The sequence below is a fragment of the Juglans regia genome, chromosome 3, assembly GCF_001411555.2.
Source record: "Juglans regia cultivar Chandler chromosome 3, Walnut 2.0, whole genome shotgun sequence".
Classification (NCBI taxonomy): Eukaryota; Viridiplantae; Streptophyta; class Magnoliopsida; order Fagales; family Juglandaceae; genus Juglans; species Juglans regia.
Genome location: NC_049903.1, coordinates 12,259,655 through 12,277,045, shown reverse-complemented (window position 1 = coordinate 12,277,045; position 17,391 = coordinate 12,259,655). Strand labels below are relative to the sequence as shown.

At 35.5% G+C, this 17,391-nt stretch overlaps 1 protein-coding gene across 5 annotated transcripts; it reads right to left on the bottom strand.

The window, feature by feature from the left end:
* Positions 1 to 276: 276 nt before the first annotated feature.
* On the bottom strand, positions 277 to 16,772 carry LOC108990576 (tobamovirus multiplication protein 1-like). 5 transcript variants are annotated; one of them, XM_018964583.2, is made up of 13 exons: positions 16,499 to 16,772; positions 14,438 to 14,488; positions 13,831 to 13,864; positions 11,364 to 11,450; positions 11,228 to 11,279; positions 9,851 to 10,028; positions 9,603 to 9,698; positions 8,995 to 9,055; positions 7,076 to 7,140; positions 6,821 to 6,895; positions 6,645 to 6,720; positions 3,686 to 3,843; positions 277 to 521 (listed from the first exon to the last, which is right to left on the bottom strand). In XM_018964583.2, the coding sequence occupies exons 1-13, from the start codon at positions 16,601 to 16,603 to the stop codon at positions 498 to 500; spliced, it is 1,062 nt and encodes a 353-aa protein (XP_018820128.2). In that variant the 5' UTR covers positions 16,604 to 16,772; the 3' UTR covers positions 277 to 497. The 5 variants fall into 5 exon arrangements, with proteins under 5 accessions (XP_018820128.2, XP_035544694.1, XP_035544693.1 ...); XM_035688801.1 differs by having other exon boundaries at positions 277 to 535; positions 16,499 to 16,754; XM_035688800.1 differs by lacking the exon at positions 277 to 521 and adding an exon at positions 550 to 818 and having other exon boundaries at positions 16,499 to 16,754.
* Between the last annotated feature and the right edge of the window lie 619 nt (positions 16,773 to 17,391).

The following is a 17,391-nucleotide window of genomic DNA, read 5'->3' as shown; positions in this document are numbered from 1 at the left end:
GGAGAAGTAAAAAACCTTCATTATAAATGCAGGGGGCCCAACGTAAAGTTGAGAACCTCATTTGCAATCAATGTAAACCAAAACCAAGTCCAGGTTTCAAAAAAAAAAAAAAAAATGTAAACCAAGTCCATGTTTTGTCCAAGTTTTGCAAGGAGCACAAATCAGTTTATAAAGCAAGGTCCATGAAACAACAAAATATAGGAAAATCAAACAAAGACGATGGATTCCCTCATTAGGAAAAATCAGCATTTAAAAAAAATTTTGTAACTGGAGAAGTAGAAAATCCCTCGATTAGGATACTGTCACTATATACATTTTGACAACATACTGTCAGTACATGCCAATAATGTCAAAACTGCGGCAATCGGCAACCTTGAGGTCGAATTCCGACTGCCATCAAAGGATGTAACTCAGCAGTCTATTTTAATACCATCTCAGTGTCACATTCACACCATTCTCCATTCAGAAATGTCAGTCATTTGCATTCAGAAAGTCAATTATATAGGACTGGCTCTTGATATCTGCACGGGCAAACCTAAAAAATCACAAATGGTGGAGAAAAGCCTTGTACTCGTGATCTTACACATAAATGCATTGCATACATACATAAATGGAGGGGAGAAAAAAGAAAATCTTGTTTCTGGTCCATGCATACATCTAAATGACTAGACCAAAACATGCAAAATAGTATTTCACAGTTAATAAGAACGGTCTCAAAAAGCTTCTCTCCCTTTTCCTTCCCAACCTCCTACCTTTCCGGACCAACGCATCATATTGGAAAAAGCTCCTAATAGGCACCAAAGAATACGAGATATGTACTGCACCAATGCATAATACAAAAGGAATACAGGTCTATTACTTCAGGCAAACTTGTAAGAAAATAATCAACCAACGTGCTGCATCTTAACTGTCAAGTATAGAACCAAGCTTGTTAGAAACACCATGTTTGGGATCATGAGCGTTAGTCTAGATTTGTGTCTTTTCCCTAAATAACTGCAATGCTTTTAGTAGAAATACGGCTTCATTTGTAGACCTTGGCAGCAAGTCAAATGGATTTTTGTCATTGATTCAGATGTCTTTTGGCAACCATTATATCTATAGCTTACAACTTGACTCCAAGTAGTGTTGTTGCATAATCACTGCAGTGTAAAATATTGGAAACCAATCACTCTTTACTGGTTCCTTCTCATGTTTCCACGTTTTATCTTGCTTTAACACTAATCCACTCTGATATAGATGCCATTTCATCTGACTGTTGTTTCTGCTTCTAACTCAATATATTCAATCTTGTCTAGAAGAAAATATTATCATTTGTTTTGGATTCCACCATCACATACTGTTTTAACTATCTCCTCAAAGGGTGAGGAACTTAATATGGAGAGGAATTCGTTTTGGAGGGAAGTATTTTTTTTTTTTTTGATAAGTAATCAAAGATGTATTAATAAAGATAGGCAAAGCCCAAGTACACAAGATGGTATACAAGAGATGAAACCTATCTAGGTCGAAGTAAGGGAAACTAGAAAGTCATGAAAATTCAGGCCATTAAAATCTAAAGCAATGGCCCATAGAAATAAAGTACGGAAAAATAGCGTTCTAAGTTCCTCCAGGAACCGCTCTTTGTTTTCAAAAGTCCGATCGTTGCGCTTTTGCCATATACATCACATAATACAGATCGGGATCATATTCCACACTGCCTTGATTTGTTGCGCTCCTCTCGGAAGTGTCCAGCTAGCCAATAGATCTACCACCGTTGTAGGCATAACAAAGGCTAACTCTATCCGGCTAAAGACTTCGACCCACAAGGCTCTAGTAGTCTCGCAACGTAGCAAAAGGTGTTCCACTTTCTTGCAAGATCTCTTGCACATGCAACACCAGTCTAGTATAATTAATCGGCGCTTCCTCAGATTGTCGGTAGTCAGAATCTTTCCCAACGCTGCTGTCCAAGTAAAGAAGATCGCTTTCGGAGGCGCCTTATTTCTCTAAATTCTCCTCCACGGGAACAGGGTGGTGGCGGCTTGGGAAAGGGACTTATAAAAGGATCGAATTGAGAAAATGCCCTTACCCGCGGGAGTCCACCACATCCTATCGACTTGCTGACTATTTGGCTTCACAGAATAAAGAAAGCTGAAAAAAGCCTCAAAGATGTCCACTTCCCAGTCTTGCGCCGCTCTGCTAAATGTGACGTTCCACTGCACTTGATCATAAGTATGGTAGTGAGTGGGGAGGATGGTGTTCTAAGGAGGGTAGAGAGTCTTATGGAGTAAGTTTATGGAAATTTATTAGAAAGGGGTGGAACACTTTTGAAAAACATATTAGGTTTGAGGTGGGGGATGGAGCAAGAACTCGTTTCTGTTTAGATGCTTGGAGTGGGGAGAGTCCTCTTTCTATTGCCTTTTCAACTGCATTTAATTTGGCTGGAAATCAGCAAGTTGCAGTTTTAGATGTTTTGTGTCGTCCCAACGGGACGGTTACTTGGAATGTCACATTTACTAGAAATGCTCAGGATTGGGAACTTGATGAGATGACAGATTTTTTCAGCTACTTGTATTCAGCAAAGTTAGGAGGAAATGGGGATGTGACTGTATGTTGTCAATTCGCATGGGGAGAAAAAAGTTTACAGTTAAGTCCTTCTACAAGGCTTTGATAGGCTAGCCGTCCACATTCTTTCCGTGGAAGAGTATTTGGAAGGTCTCAGTGCCGTCTAAAGTTGCATTTTTTACTTGGACAGCTGCGGATGGGAAGATCTTGACAGTTGACAATTTGAAAAAGTGGGGTATGGTGGTCACGGAGTGGTGCTATATGTGTAAAAGGAATGGGGAATCGATAGATTATTTGCTTCTACATTGTGAGGTGGCTGGAGAGTCATGGGATGGTATCCTCAATAGAGCTGGACTGAGTTGGGTCATGCCTAAGAGTGTGGTGGAACTACTAGCGTGTTGAAATAGGAGGCATAATAGTGCTCAACTGGCAGCAGTGCGGCGAATGATACACTTGTGCTTAATGTGGTGTATATGGTTAGAAAGGAATGATAGGTGCTTTAACAACAAGGAGCGTGCAATGGGGGAAATCTGAATTTTTTTTTATATTCTCTCTTTTACAGTGGTTTTCTGCTATTGCACTGAAGGGTGAGAATGTCTGTGAGTTCCTATCTTCTTTTTAGTTTAATAGAATGTAATTAGGTGTCTCACTGTGTATACTTCCTGTGTACTTGGGCATTGCCTAGTTTCATTCTACTCAATAAAGATTCTTATTTACTTATAAAAAAAAAAAAAAAAAATCTATCTCCTCAATTTTATGCCACCACCAGATGATACTGGCTAATTGAAAATCCTAAACTCAATCATAATTAAATAGGTATATGTGACTACTGCAAATATGATTTACAATTTCATTTTTATTTCCTTTTGAAATACTAACCATTAATTTAGTCCAAGATGATCCTAACCAATCTTTTTTGTTTAAGGGCGGCCAGTAAGAATTTATGGATCAGCAACCAATGATGCTGACTAACTTGGTTTCTTCCATTTAGTGCCCTTTATGTTTGAGAGAGAGAGAGTCCTCATTGAAAAGATAAGCACCCCACAAATAATGTAGTTAAGGTTGAGAGTTCCACATCAGTAGTCATAAAAAATTTAGTTCATATACATTGCATTAATGAATGAACCAGCAAAAAGGATGCGCAAACCTGATTCTGTGTTGCAGCTGTCCAGCACCAAGGATGATGCACTGAAAGTGAACTATCAGCAATGAAAGCTATTGTACTTGCTTCTCGTATGTTAGCTACTACTGATGGCGGTAATTCTCTCATGATCCATAATATAAAGGCTGAGGGTATTGATGAACCTGACAGCATGATCTTCATACAATAAGTTACTGTTAAGTTCATTACTTCTTCAGAAAGATTGTATTGATTGATCCCTACTATAGAGGAGTAAGTTCATGTTATGCCCTGCTTAAATGTTGTCAACAATACCGTATTTCGTCCACTACAATGCCATAATGGTAACGTCAAAAGAAGTAGACATTGCCCATGTACATATTCAAGAGGAACACCAAATTAGAAATAGAAAAAGATACTAAGAAATCACGTAAACTCGGCCAATTAAAATTTATAGCAGATGCCCAAAGAACACCCGGCACTACTTATTTTTGTGTTGGAGCAACAACTGGCATGTAACCAGATACAATTAAAACTACTCAATCAAGTTTCATAACCAGAATAATAGAATAGCCTTCTTATTTTTAACTTCAAAATATAAGATGTGAGCTATTTGTGTTTACAGCAATTGTGTGAGGTTGAGGCAAAAAAGAATTGAAAAAAATATAAATTAAACCAAATACGCAAGGGCTTACCAAAAATTAACAATAAAGATACACATAAGTGTGAGGTGTGGTCTTTGGATCTGTGGGCTAATTTTTGCAAGAGCTTTTAGCTTTTTATCTTAATAAATGATGAAATTTACATCTTCTAGGAACGAGCTGAAGTTCTCAACTATGTATATCTAAAGTTTACACAAGCATCATTGATGCTCTATTCCTTTGAATGATTCCATATTCACTACAAACCTGGCTAAGTAATCACTCTCCACTGTACATGGGCTATGCCTATTCTCATTTATATTAATGAAACTTACTTTTTACTGAAAAAAAAAAAGTAATCACTCCCCACCTCACATACCTCTTTGGCAGACAAGTAAATATTCACAATCTTTCCAAAAGTAGATACAGATCACTGCCTCTGATTTACCTCCTGCAATTCGACAAACCTTATGAACTCCTATCTCCAACCAACTTAATTTTTTCCTCCCGTGATGATGCAACTGATCTCTTCCACAACGAAAATATTTAACTCTCTCCAAGGTAGCCTTCGCTCATTCACTCTTACATACTGCTCCTTCAAAACACTATCTTCTCTTGAAAAACAAGTCACTCTCTTGAACAGAAAATCAATCGATGGACATTTTCATATAAATCATAGTTTTTTTTAATATCATATCGAGGACAGTCAAATATGCCAATGGGTTCTGTTAATTCCTTAATTTGCACAACAGACTGCAAGGGAATAAAGGATTATCCCCGGCTCATGATGGTGATTCGGGCTTCAATACGGTGTTCTTGGCATTCATCTATAAAATAAATAATAAATAAGCGAACAAAAATAAATAGAGAGAGACACAGATTTATGTGGTTCGGCATAATGCCTACGTCCACAGGTTGTTTGGAGACGAAATCCACTATAATGGGTGATTTTACAATCTCTCATAGTTCACATATCTCACAATATAATTGAGGGATTTAGAGAAGATCTTTTGGAGTCGCTATGTGTGGTGGAGTTTGTACATAGGGAGCTTTTGTGGAGAGCCTGTGGAGAGTTCATTCGATTTGTGGGGGATCTCCTCCTTATATAGAGGTCTATTTCCTTGGAGTGATTGACTCCAACTTGCCTTGTCAAGCCTTTTCCTTTTAAGAGTACGAATCTTTTTCCTTTTAGGAGTGTGTCTTTCCTCTTATGAGTCTGAGTCAACTTGTCTTATCTCTTCTTGACTTTATCTCTTAACTTGGTTTTCGGCCTTATCTCTTAGCTAAATTATAGATTGCTGATTTGACCCCTATAGGTTGAATCCTTGACCACTCTAGAAATTGATAAGTGCAAATATAGGACTCATCCTTAAGCAGATATAAGAACACTTAGTCTAGTTTGGTTTCACAAACCGTTAAAACCATCTCATCCTATCTCATCTTAGCATCCAAACACCATTCAAACACAAACATCTTTCAATTTCAAATTTTCAAATTTTTCATTTAATCATTACCCAATCATTACAATTTTTCCAAACTTCCAAACAAAACACAAAAAACAATTCAACTTTTTCAAATCTCAAAACAATTAAAAAATTATATTCTAATAATATTTTTATTCAACTTTTTCTTTCTCATTTTACAAAACTCCATAAAAATCTTAACTCAAACTATTTCACTACTATTCACTAATTATCTCACTATTATTCACAGATTTCTCATTTCATCTCATTTGTGAATAGTAGTAAGATAGTTTGTGAATAGTAGTGAGATAGTTTGAATTGAATATTTTTTTGGGTTTTGGGAAAGGAAAGAAAAAGTTGAATAAAAAATATTATAACATTAAAATATTGTTCGAATATAGTTTTATAATATTATTTTTGTTTGAGAATTTGAAAAAGTTGAATTATTTTTTATTTTTTGTTTGAAAGTTTGAGAAAATTGTAATGATTAGTTTGAAAATTTTGTATTTGAATTATGTTTGGGAAGGAGATGGGAGATGAAAATTTTGGAATGAGATCTATTTCCAAACAAGCCCTAAGTCAGATCTGCCATAGGGTTATGGAGAAATTGTACCCTCCTGCAAAGCATAGTGCAAAATCAACCAGGATAGTTGCAGGTAGCAGAAATCGAGGGAATGCCACCAAGAAAAGAAATAAAGGAAGAACAAGATAAGATGTGAAGAGATGGGAGGATTAGTAATAATGTGAACAAAACAGAAAAGGTTCAAAATAAACCAATTCTGAAAATGCCCCATCATCATTTTCAGCCAAATCGATAACCTGGGATGGAATTTTTTTTTTTATAAGTAAAATAAAGCCTGGGATGGAAAATTAGAACCATACCTATAAAATAATAAACAATCAGTAAAAGAGACGCACAAACAACATTTACGTGATGTTGATACCAGTGATATAGCATCTGCAACCATAATGAAATTACAAAGTTAGAGAAAGTTATTAGACCAAGTTGGCAATTTTTTTAATATTGAAGGAATTTAGAGCAATAGTCAAGTCTGTACCGGAATATCAGTTAAAAGAGCTACCAAAGAACTTGAAGTGAAACATAGCACAGAAACAACAGCTACACCTGCAAACTGTGCAGAGAGAAGAATACTAGTATAACTATACAAAGACAAATTACCCTAAATACACAAGTCAATAACAGGCTTTTTGTAATACCACGATGGAGCCACCAGATGAAACTTATCTAGTATTGGCTATCGTACTCACAAAAGTAATGATAACAATACATGAAACACCAACGGATTTGATACCTTCCACATTTCAGATGAAGCTTGCTCAGATCTAACTTTGCTAATCTTCAAGCATAATAGAAGTCCTGAATGAATCTCAAAGCACAAAGTTAAGAAGAAAATTGTCAAGAAAATCAGCAACAATGGAGAGAAAAAAGATTAAAAATGAAAAGGGCAGCCATCAAAAACTAAAATTTCATTTTGATAGGACACTAAGCGGAGAGCCAAGGTGCCCTGCTAGTCCTACGACATATTGTCAGTTAAAACTAAGCCTTGCCGCTAAATCACCGCATCCTGCATACTGGTTCTTTTGTGTAGTGAAGTAAAAAATTGTATTAAGAAATGTTGATGGGAAGATAACATAGTTGAACTTTGTAATTTGCCATTGTGATGTAAATTTATCAGCTGCAGACATCCTCATTGGGAGCAATATCATTGCAACATTTTTTAATCTTATGCGGATGCTTAATAGGTTGTTCTTCTTTTGAAAAAGGAAAAACCAAGTACTAATTTGCATTAAAAAGGAAAGAAGGTTTCCATTCATCCATCCACAATATGTATCATTTCAACCATTTGTGCTTGCCAAAATCCTGTGCTGGAAGATAGTAACTCATGAAAAAGCAAAATCATTCATCACCAAGTAAGGCACTAGATGTCTTGTCATCATTGCCATCACATCCATGTCAACTATTCAATTGTCATATCAACAAACCTAACTCATATATACTTACTGACTCTTAAGGCCAAAAACCACATCCAAACCCACTTGGTGAGTAATGATCTATAATACCTTCCACTGTTTTTTTTATGAGCAAATTTTAGTTCATTATAAAAAAGGCACTATCAAAGTACTATGGGAGTATACATCAGATATACCTAACTACAGAAAGTAAAAAGATCAAGTAAGTCCTCAGAACTTAAGCTAGAGAAACTTAAATCAGAAGCCAGCCACAAGTATAGCATGTTGATGAATAAAGCTTTGATATCCTCCAATGTCCTTGTCAGCTCTTTGACACTTCAATAATTTCTTTCATGCCAAATGCACCACATTAAACAGTTTGGATTAATTTCTCATAATATTCTGCTGCATTCACTCTCAGATTGACATCTTGAGCAGGCTAATAGATCTACCACTCGTCCCGGCATCACCCATACCTCTCACTGTTAAATTATCTATATTCTGATTTTTTTGGCTATATCTTATTAAATGAGGCGGCATATTCCTAATCTTGTATTCGGTAATCCCACTCAAACATTTTAGTTTCTAAATTCCACCAACTGATTTTATGAACATGTTCTTGGTGTGCAATGTTCTATCCCTAAAGCACTGAGTTTGTTTCAGGTATGCATCATCTAGCTCCAGGAATATCTAGAAATCAACACTGACGGTTAACATTAGTCGACAAAAAGCCATGAGATATGCTACCCTCTCTTATTCCTGAACTCCATTCCCATGATTGATGACTCAATCATGAGCTCAGAATTCAAAGAAAGGATCAAATATGGACAAGGGAATATTAGATTAAGCTAATTTAATAAAAAAGGATCAAGACTATACACAACTAAATACCTAGGACAAGTGGAAAAATATGCAATAAAGTCATTATATAGTTCTCAGATTGTTTTATTTTATAAGATTATAAGGTCACATAATAAGATCCTAATAGAAAAAGAAAGGGCATATCTTAATCTAATATACAAGAGCTATGCAGGGAAAAAAACTAAGAAAGAAAAATACTGATGAAAAGCATTATGAATGAAAACAAGTATCCCACTATTGATTAATTTTTACAATTAGCATTCCGAGGAATCTTCATTTCTTATGCCACACTATACAACAGGGTGAGAGCACTTGGGCATTACATCAAAGAAAGCAACAGGCAATATGCCACATACAGAAATCGCAAGAGAAAACTGACTACTGAAATGTAGTTGCTCACCATAACATGCTAATGCTCCTCCTAATAAAAGTATTGCTATGGCAAAAAAGTCTACATACACCTGCATTGATGAGTAGATTATTGCACCATGGTTTCACTTTTAAACAAAAACCAAAACACTTCAATACCGTGTTGGAATACTCAACCTACTTTTTACTATAGGAAAAATAATTTAATTTATATTTTTTAGCAATTCATTTCACTAGCAATATATGGTTAAGTTAATAAAGTTGAGAACATATCTTTAATAAAAGTAGTTACTTTTATTTTAAACGACAAGTTATATAAATAATCACACAACCTCTCTCCAAAGTTGATATACAAAATGCAAGAGGAAACAGACTGGCCACCCAACTAATTTACGGCATTAATTGACAGTAGCTAAGTGCCCTGAATAGGTTGCTAGAAATCCTTCCAGCAGCCTGGAACAACATTATTTATATCCACACAGAATAAGTACTGGATTGAATTTTAAGTTATAAGCGTCAAGATGCCTTGAATCATGTTGCAATAGTGGTGATGACAGGCATTCTGTTGAAAAAACACTAGAGGGTGATCTTTGACAACATCAATGTGGAAAAGTAGAACTGTAATTAATGTGTCCATACCCGAGCCACAACTGCAGAATCAATAGGATTCTTTCCCATCCCAATCCAGATTATAAGAGCACATGCCATCATTACAACAAAAACTAGAACAGTAACCTGGTAAATAAGAAGTGAGTTAACAGAGTTGAATAAATTGATCTCTCTGATGAATAGATACTCAATAAGCAGTCTGTATTAAGAGGTATAAGTAGATACTCAAAGGATTTTTTTTTAATAGGTAACAAGGGATTTTTCACTGTTGGGCATACCAATATCACGATCTTTTGGCGGCTTCCAACATTGAAAAAGCGGAGGGGAAAACACTTTCTATGACCATCTGTTTTTGACGAACTTGGTTTATTTAAGGTCTTATCCAATAAAGCTTCCTGAGAACTGCTTTCTTCATATTCATCATCCTCATCGTTTGCCTGATGGCAAAGGTCAACCCTATAAAAAGCATCCACCAGAGAAACATAGAAAATTGTCATAGGAAACACTAGCCTGAAAGAAGTCTTTTACATCGATCAAATGCAATGACAATATTTCACATACAATGGAAATATTCAAAATCAAACAATTGATACAATACTTTCACTTGTCAAACAATTGATACAAGATGACAAATGAAAAACAATTTACAGAAATTTGTAACTGGCATCATTCCCAAACTCAACTTCACCCAAACTGTTTCCTCTCCCCCCCCAAGGCATACATCTAGTAGCACCAACATTGTTGATGGAACTTAATTGAACAGATAATGACTTTTTTTTAACAAAATCTTTCCAGTACTTTAGGTGGCTTCGTGAAATGAATGACCAAAAAATCATGTGCACCATGGAAAAGGAAAAATAAAACAGATACATCATCCAAATGCTACTCCTTTATATATTGCAGAAAAAAAAGAGGTCATTGGCTCCAAATTGTATCCAGCAGCATGTGATAGTGCTAGACAATAGATAGCACTTCCCTATCAAAGCAATGTAGGATACACAAACAACTACATAATTCATTTAGCATTATTGACTGCCATAGCATTTCAAGCAGAACTTTGTGAATTGTGGACAAAAGCAAAGTAAGAAATTTAAAATAAACAGAAAAATTTGTGCAGAAAGCTCCAACCAACAGAACCCCAACCTCAAGGTGAAGGAATCAAGAAAGATAGACCACCCTCCAAAAGAGCTTTGCATTTCAGTATCCATCAAAGATTAATAAAGCAGATAATGAACATTTAGGGAAACTGGCGACATTACTAGAAAATGTCTTCCTACCCAAAAAAATTGTCCTTGAACAGTCCTTTTCAAATTCTATGCAGGTATAGATAAAACATGGAAAAAATATCTCCACTCCCTTCAGTTTTAAGATAAGGTGCAAACTCTGGGACAGATTTTTTTCCTTGATCAGAAGGTGGGTAGTGGAGATTGATTACTTCCCAGATTTGCCATTTAAAATTTGTGAAACAAAGTCCTACTGAAGTTATTGGTGATTCTTCTTCTTTTAAGGAACCCTTTTGGATGAAAGATTGTACTTTCGACATTCAAAGATTGGTGATTGCATTCATGACTCAGAGGAAAACTAATGAACTCCAGACTTTCATGACTATTACAGATAAATTTAGAATAACCAAATGATAAAAAGGAGAAACATACCAGAATGATAAAAGTAAAAGAAACGCCGCAAAAAATAGAATTTTTGGGAAAGCTGCAAAGAAAAAAATTTGCACGATTCAATACTTCACAATCCTTAACATGGGTATCAAGTCAGTAATTAAGATTGAAGGCATACCCATGACGATAAAACCACAAGAGTTAGACCAACACAGCCAACCCTTGCAAGCAGCAAGGAGAGCTAATACAAAATAAATGAAGTAACCTGCAATGGTGGAAATTCATCTAAAGCTTCAGTTTAAATCAAGGATTTAATCAAAATATTAAGGCTATCATAAACTAATACCAGGCATATCTTCGAAAATGACAACTAAAAGAAACAAGGGAAGAGGGGGGAAATAAGCAATTAAGCATGCATGAAGGTCTTGCAGTGTCTTAGTGATGCACAAGTAAATTCCAAGCTGTTCAAAATCATACAACAACGTTAACCAAAACTAGTAAGATATGAAGAAACAAATGGTGATGATATGATATTCAACTGAATCAAATATGGCTAATAGTCCAGAGAGAGGGGTATCTTGCCTCCCTCAGAAAAACACACAGCAAGGGCAATTTTGCACAGAAGTAACAAAAAAAAAAAAAATTCAGAATTGAAGTCTTCGCTGCCAAATGCAGTATAAGGACAAGCATATGTCTAGCTTATGAAAAGAAGTGCTTAGTGTCAAGGTATAAATAAAAGCAACAAAAGAGCAATAAAATATGGAAAGAAAGAATGTAGGGGAAAAAAGTATAATCTGCAGGTCCATGTACTCTGGAAAGGTAAGATACTAAAGTTAAAGCACCTAGTATGAAGATGCTTCATGAAGTCATGATGTGAAAAATTCTCAAGTTCTTTAGAACAGAGATATTACAGTAAATTAGTTACCTGGTATGCAAAAACTACTTGGAGACCCTGAAGCATGTGTAATATCCAAAAATAGTAAAGGACATCCAAAGTCCTTAGGAAGCAAGAGACCAGGATTTACAGAGTTGCAACCTATATTTAACTAGTAAGTTTCAACTTCAGGAACCAGAGACAAGAAACTGATTCTATTTATGTTGAGCGAATAAATCTAGTATGGAAGAACTATTGCCCATCATTTTACATTCATACAGAACCAAGGGGTTGGCCCAAGTGGTGAAGGCCTTGGTCTTGGGGTATCACTCCCTTCAAGGTCCAAGGTTCAACACCTCATGAGTGCAAACAACCCTTTGGGGCCACACCCCCCGGTGAAAAGCCAACGATTTAACCAGTTCCGTGTAGGGAAACTTCCAAGGGTACGGTGCACGGGACCGGGTTTACTTTGCAGGGGTGGGTTCGAAGGGCCCTGCCTTGGAGAGGTTCCCAAACATTAAAAAAAAAAAAAAAATTATTACATTCATACAAGACTCAGTATACAGGTAGTGCATCGGGATCATCATCAAAGCACCAAAACGGTTGCCAGCAGTCCCCTAGATAAACTAAAGATTAAAGAGATCAGGTCATAGTCTATTCCTTTTTTTTAATAGATAATCAAAAATTTTATTCATAAAAACAAAAGGTTTAGCTCAATATACACGCATGATGTGTAGCAGTACAGGACTATTCTTATTTTTAGTGTGTACAAGGCTATTCCAAATTATTATTATCATTAAATTATTCATATGCTTTCTTTCTATCTAGCATCTACGTGGACATCAATCATCATCATCATCATCATCATCATGAGTTCGAACGGCATAAATACACAAGAAATGCCAAGCTATTAAAAGTAAAGACACCCAGAACATTCTGATTTTTTTATGAGTTCGAACATTCTAGAAACTAAAACTAAAGTGACAAAAATGTGCAGCAATCAAGTGATACAAAGTTCAGCGCACGGAAGTCCACAATCTTCGAATTAACGGCCATATATTTCTCTCCAAGGGCACAAAATTGAGCATATTGGAATCATTTTCCAGTGTCTTGCTTTGATAGCTGCCAAATTTTCCTTCCAAATCTTGGAATTCAATGACACTTCAAGGCATAACTCAAACTAGTCTGAAAAGACCGAAGATAAAATTCCACAGGGAGTTGGCTACTTCACAATGGAGCAAGAGATGGTTCACTGATTACCCGTTCCTCTTGCACATGCAACACCAATCTAAAACAAATACTCGTGAATTCCTCAAATTATCCAAGGTGAAGATCTTTCCCAAAGCGGTCGTCCATAGAAAGAAAGCCACTCCCAAAGGGACTTTACTCCGCCACATATTCTTCCATGGAAAGGTGGAGCTCTTATTGAAAATAATTGATCATGCTGATTACTGGATAAATTCAATCTATCTTTTTATCTTACTTATAAAAAAATCAATCTATCTTTACCAGCCCACACTCATCAAGCATGATGTATGATGCACTTAAAACAGTCATAAAACTAGTATTATATGCTGAAAGCAATTATCAAATGAACTTTTAACACAAAATTGAAGATGGATTAGAATAAGATGGCAAAAAGGCTGATTATATTCATAAAAAAGAGGCAATCATAAATTAAATATCATCAAAGGGTCACAGTGAACAATTTACAATAGAAGTAAAATACAAAACGGAGAAGGCGATAGAATGAGAAAACACAATCGCTTACCCATACTAGAAGATCCAATCATTAGGTGAAACACCTGCAGTTTTGACAGTCATAAGTATCAAAATATGCCAATTTGATTAATTGGAACTCAATATATAACTAGTTATATTTGCAGGTATACAGATTCATAAATGTCTACATATGTGAGTCCACATGCACATATGTATGTTGAAGAGTTAAGTCTTAACCATACACATTCATCATATATCAGAGATTCCTCTTAAACTAAAACAGCATTTACAGACAGCACCATTTAATTTACCTTACCATTAGTCATCTTTCCCATGTCTATCCATCTATCCCATGAAGATTGTGCACAACATAAAGTGATTGGTGACTTCAATTGTTAACCTAAATCTTGAAATCAATATTTATGACATGCATTTAATATCTGAGATTAGTCCCAATCCCATCAGGACAAATAGATTTCCCAAAATTCTTCAAATTTAGACAGGAAAGTAAACAAATTATGCATCATTGATGTGCATGTATCATAACTCCTAGATTGATCTAGCAAGCCTGTTGATTATTAAATTATAGATACGCATACATATTAACACAGACAATTGGAGGTGTGTGGTATGATGATATGTAGCATATCACTCACTTTTTGGCGAGTCCAGACAACTTGTGAATTCCTTAAGTGAATCCTTATCAACTGGATCACAATCAGGCAAAATGACAATCAGAAAAAGAACTTCAAATGACATGCAGGATTAACATAACATCTTCAGACTACTAACATTATACCTCAAAACCTTTACAATTAATGACAACTATTGCTATTCTTTGTAGACATTAGAAGTATGTGTTCCAATAATTTTTTTATTTTATTTTTTTATAGGTAATCAAGAAGCTTTATTCATAGAATTCTATACATGAGAATAACCTAATTAGAGTTTACAATCAAAAGTAGAAGATCATGGACATTTAGCCCATTACAAACTATAGCCCAATAAAGTTTTGAAAAAGAAAACTTTAAGCTCATCCAATGTTCTCTCACGATCTTCGAAGCCTCTATCATTTCTCTCCTGCCAAATGCACCGACTAAAACTGATGTAAATAATCAATCAACAATCAGAAACAAATGAGGGTAAAACTAAAACTGAAAACTTCCAGCATGATGGAATCAGCACTGACAGCATAATTGTGCCTAAGCAATAAATAAAAAATGAGTACTATATTAGGTGAGGCAGTCCCTTGTTGACAACATGATCCTAAGTGCACTTACCATTGTAATTTTAGAAACTCAATACGCTAATAGAAAGTAGAACTTTTTCAATGAAATTTTAATTAATCATAATTTTTGGAATGACAAAAATATATAGAAAAGTCCAGCCAGAACCCTAAAATTAAATATCTCTCGGCCAACCCAAAATGAGAAGGTGGACGGAAAAGAAACTGAGTTGACATGGTGGTCCTTTAAACTCACGATACAAATAATTCAACAGGAATATATGATCCCGAAATAAATTACATGTAAAGCAAGGACAGCATGGCATACCCTGTGATTTAAGCCTTTGTCAGCTGGGGAGAGTTCTTGAGAAAGCAAATGGAATAAGGGGACTTTTATTGGTAAGTTACATGTGCATTCAATGGATCTTGAATCCACAATTCAACTCTCCACCTCTTTTATGGGTTAATGGGCAGTCATTTGAAACAAAGCTCAACGACACAAATGGAATAAGAGTATGTCCCAAAAAGAAATCAGACACCCGACCATAGTCTTTCTTGTGTTGAGTGAAGTGGTTCTAAATGCCATGGTCACAACAATAGCGAACATTTCTACACAATCAATTATTTGGTATTTCTTCAAGGTCCAGCCCAGCAAACCTCAAATTGCATCTCTTGTATTAAACACATTGACTTTCAGGCTGTCAGGACAAGATCTCAGATGGGTTGAGTATTCCAAAGATAGCTTATCATATATCAATTAACAAATAATAATAATCCTCTGACTGGTACTTTAACAAATAGATAAAGAATATAGCAAGCAGGAAATACCGAACATATAATGCAACCAACCACCTAAGAGCCAACTAAAGTCGGCTAGCAAATACAGTTTCCAGGTGGCATTTAGCATACACATATCACATACAAATAAGAATGACGAGGTTATTCTTATCAGGAATACCAGGCTTTACGATTCTGTCAGCAGATATAGCCACTGCTAATTCAAATTGCACAGTCTCCTTAACCCACTTTCAACACTTGAATGGCAGTTCACTCAATTTCAAATGGAAGTCCACTAACTTTTTACATAAAATCCCTTACTTTCAATTGAATGTCATAAAATCAAAGCAAACCCTCCCTCAACATGACAAATACTCTTACTCTTTCACCCAACCGTCCCAACCATTAAAATGAATGGTACCCGCATTCACAATTTATCATACAAACGCAAAAGGCCCAGCTCAAACTCTAAACCACCCAAACCGACAAGCAAAACCAATTTCTTTTTATCAAATTCCACTCTTTAACACTCTAAAACGTTCACACTCACTCTGCAAAACCAACTCCATCAATCAAGTCCCACTCCATACAGATTTACTATCCACATTCCGTATCATATCATCTTATCCAAGAAGCAAAGAAGACACAAAGGACTCAAATTTGAAAACGCAAGAGAAAAAAACCTAAAACCGAAATCAAAAGGAGCAGAACAAACCTGATAAAATGCAAGAACAGCAATAATGGCATCAACTAGAGCAAGAACCACATTGACACCCACCAACACCCGTGGCAAGCAGGCGCCTCCTCTCAATTCAAGCATCTCTTTCTTTCACAATGACTTTCTACGACAAGGAATGAAGAAAGTGTCTGATGGCGACGCTTTTCCTTTCAAACAGTCGAGCGTACGGCCTGAAATACAAGTCCTTCCAAAGGTATATGTCATGGCAGATCTGCTGCGCGATTTTATTTGCTTCCTTTCCTAGGATTTCACAGGACTTGGGGGGAAATCTTGAATTTCGGATAAGTTGGTGGGTACTAGGGGAAATTAGCTGAAATTTAAGAGGTCAAATTAGTAATTTGGGGGAGATATTTGTGTGAGAAAAAGATACGGTATTTTGCCTGATACTGACACGCTGGTGTCCTCCAGCCGTTGAGAAATGAGGTGGTTTTTGACTTTTTGACTTTCTAGTTTGACCTGTGAATACCCCTAAATTATTTTTGAGCAACACATCAACCAAAATTTGTGCCGAATGTGTTTCCATAAAAGTAGATTTTATATATATATATATATATTTTAAATCATCATAAATATTTAAAAAATAAATAAAAAATTCACAACTTTATTAAAAAATATTTTCTTAATTATTAAATAAAATAAAAAAACTTCGAAACACACATTCAGGATAAATTTTCGATAGGTTTAGTATTTCTTATTATTTTTAGGGAAATGTTTTTCCTAGATAAGGTAGTCACACTGAAGGTGGCCACCGAAATTTTTTTAAATTTTTTTTCTTAATGATTAAGTGAGTTTTTTTAATGAATATGTGATTTTTTTATTTTTAAAAAATATCAAAATAGTTTAAAAAATGGTGAAAGTACCAATTAAAA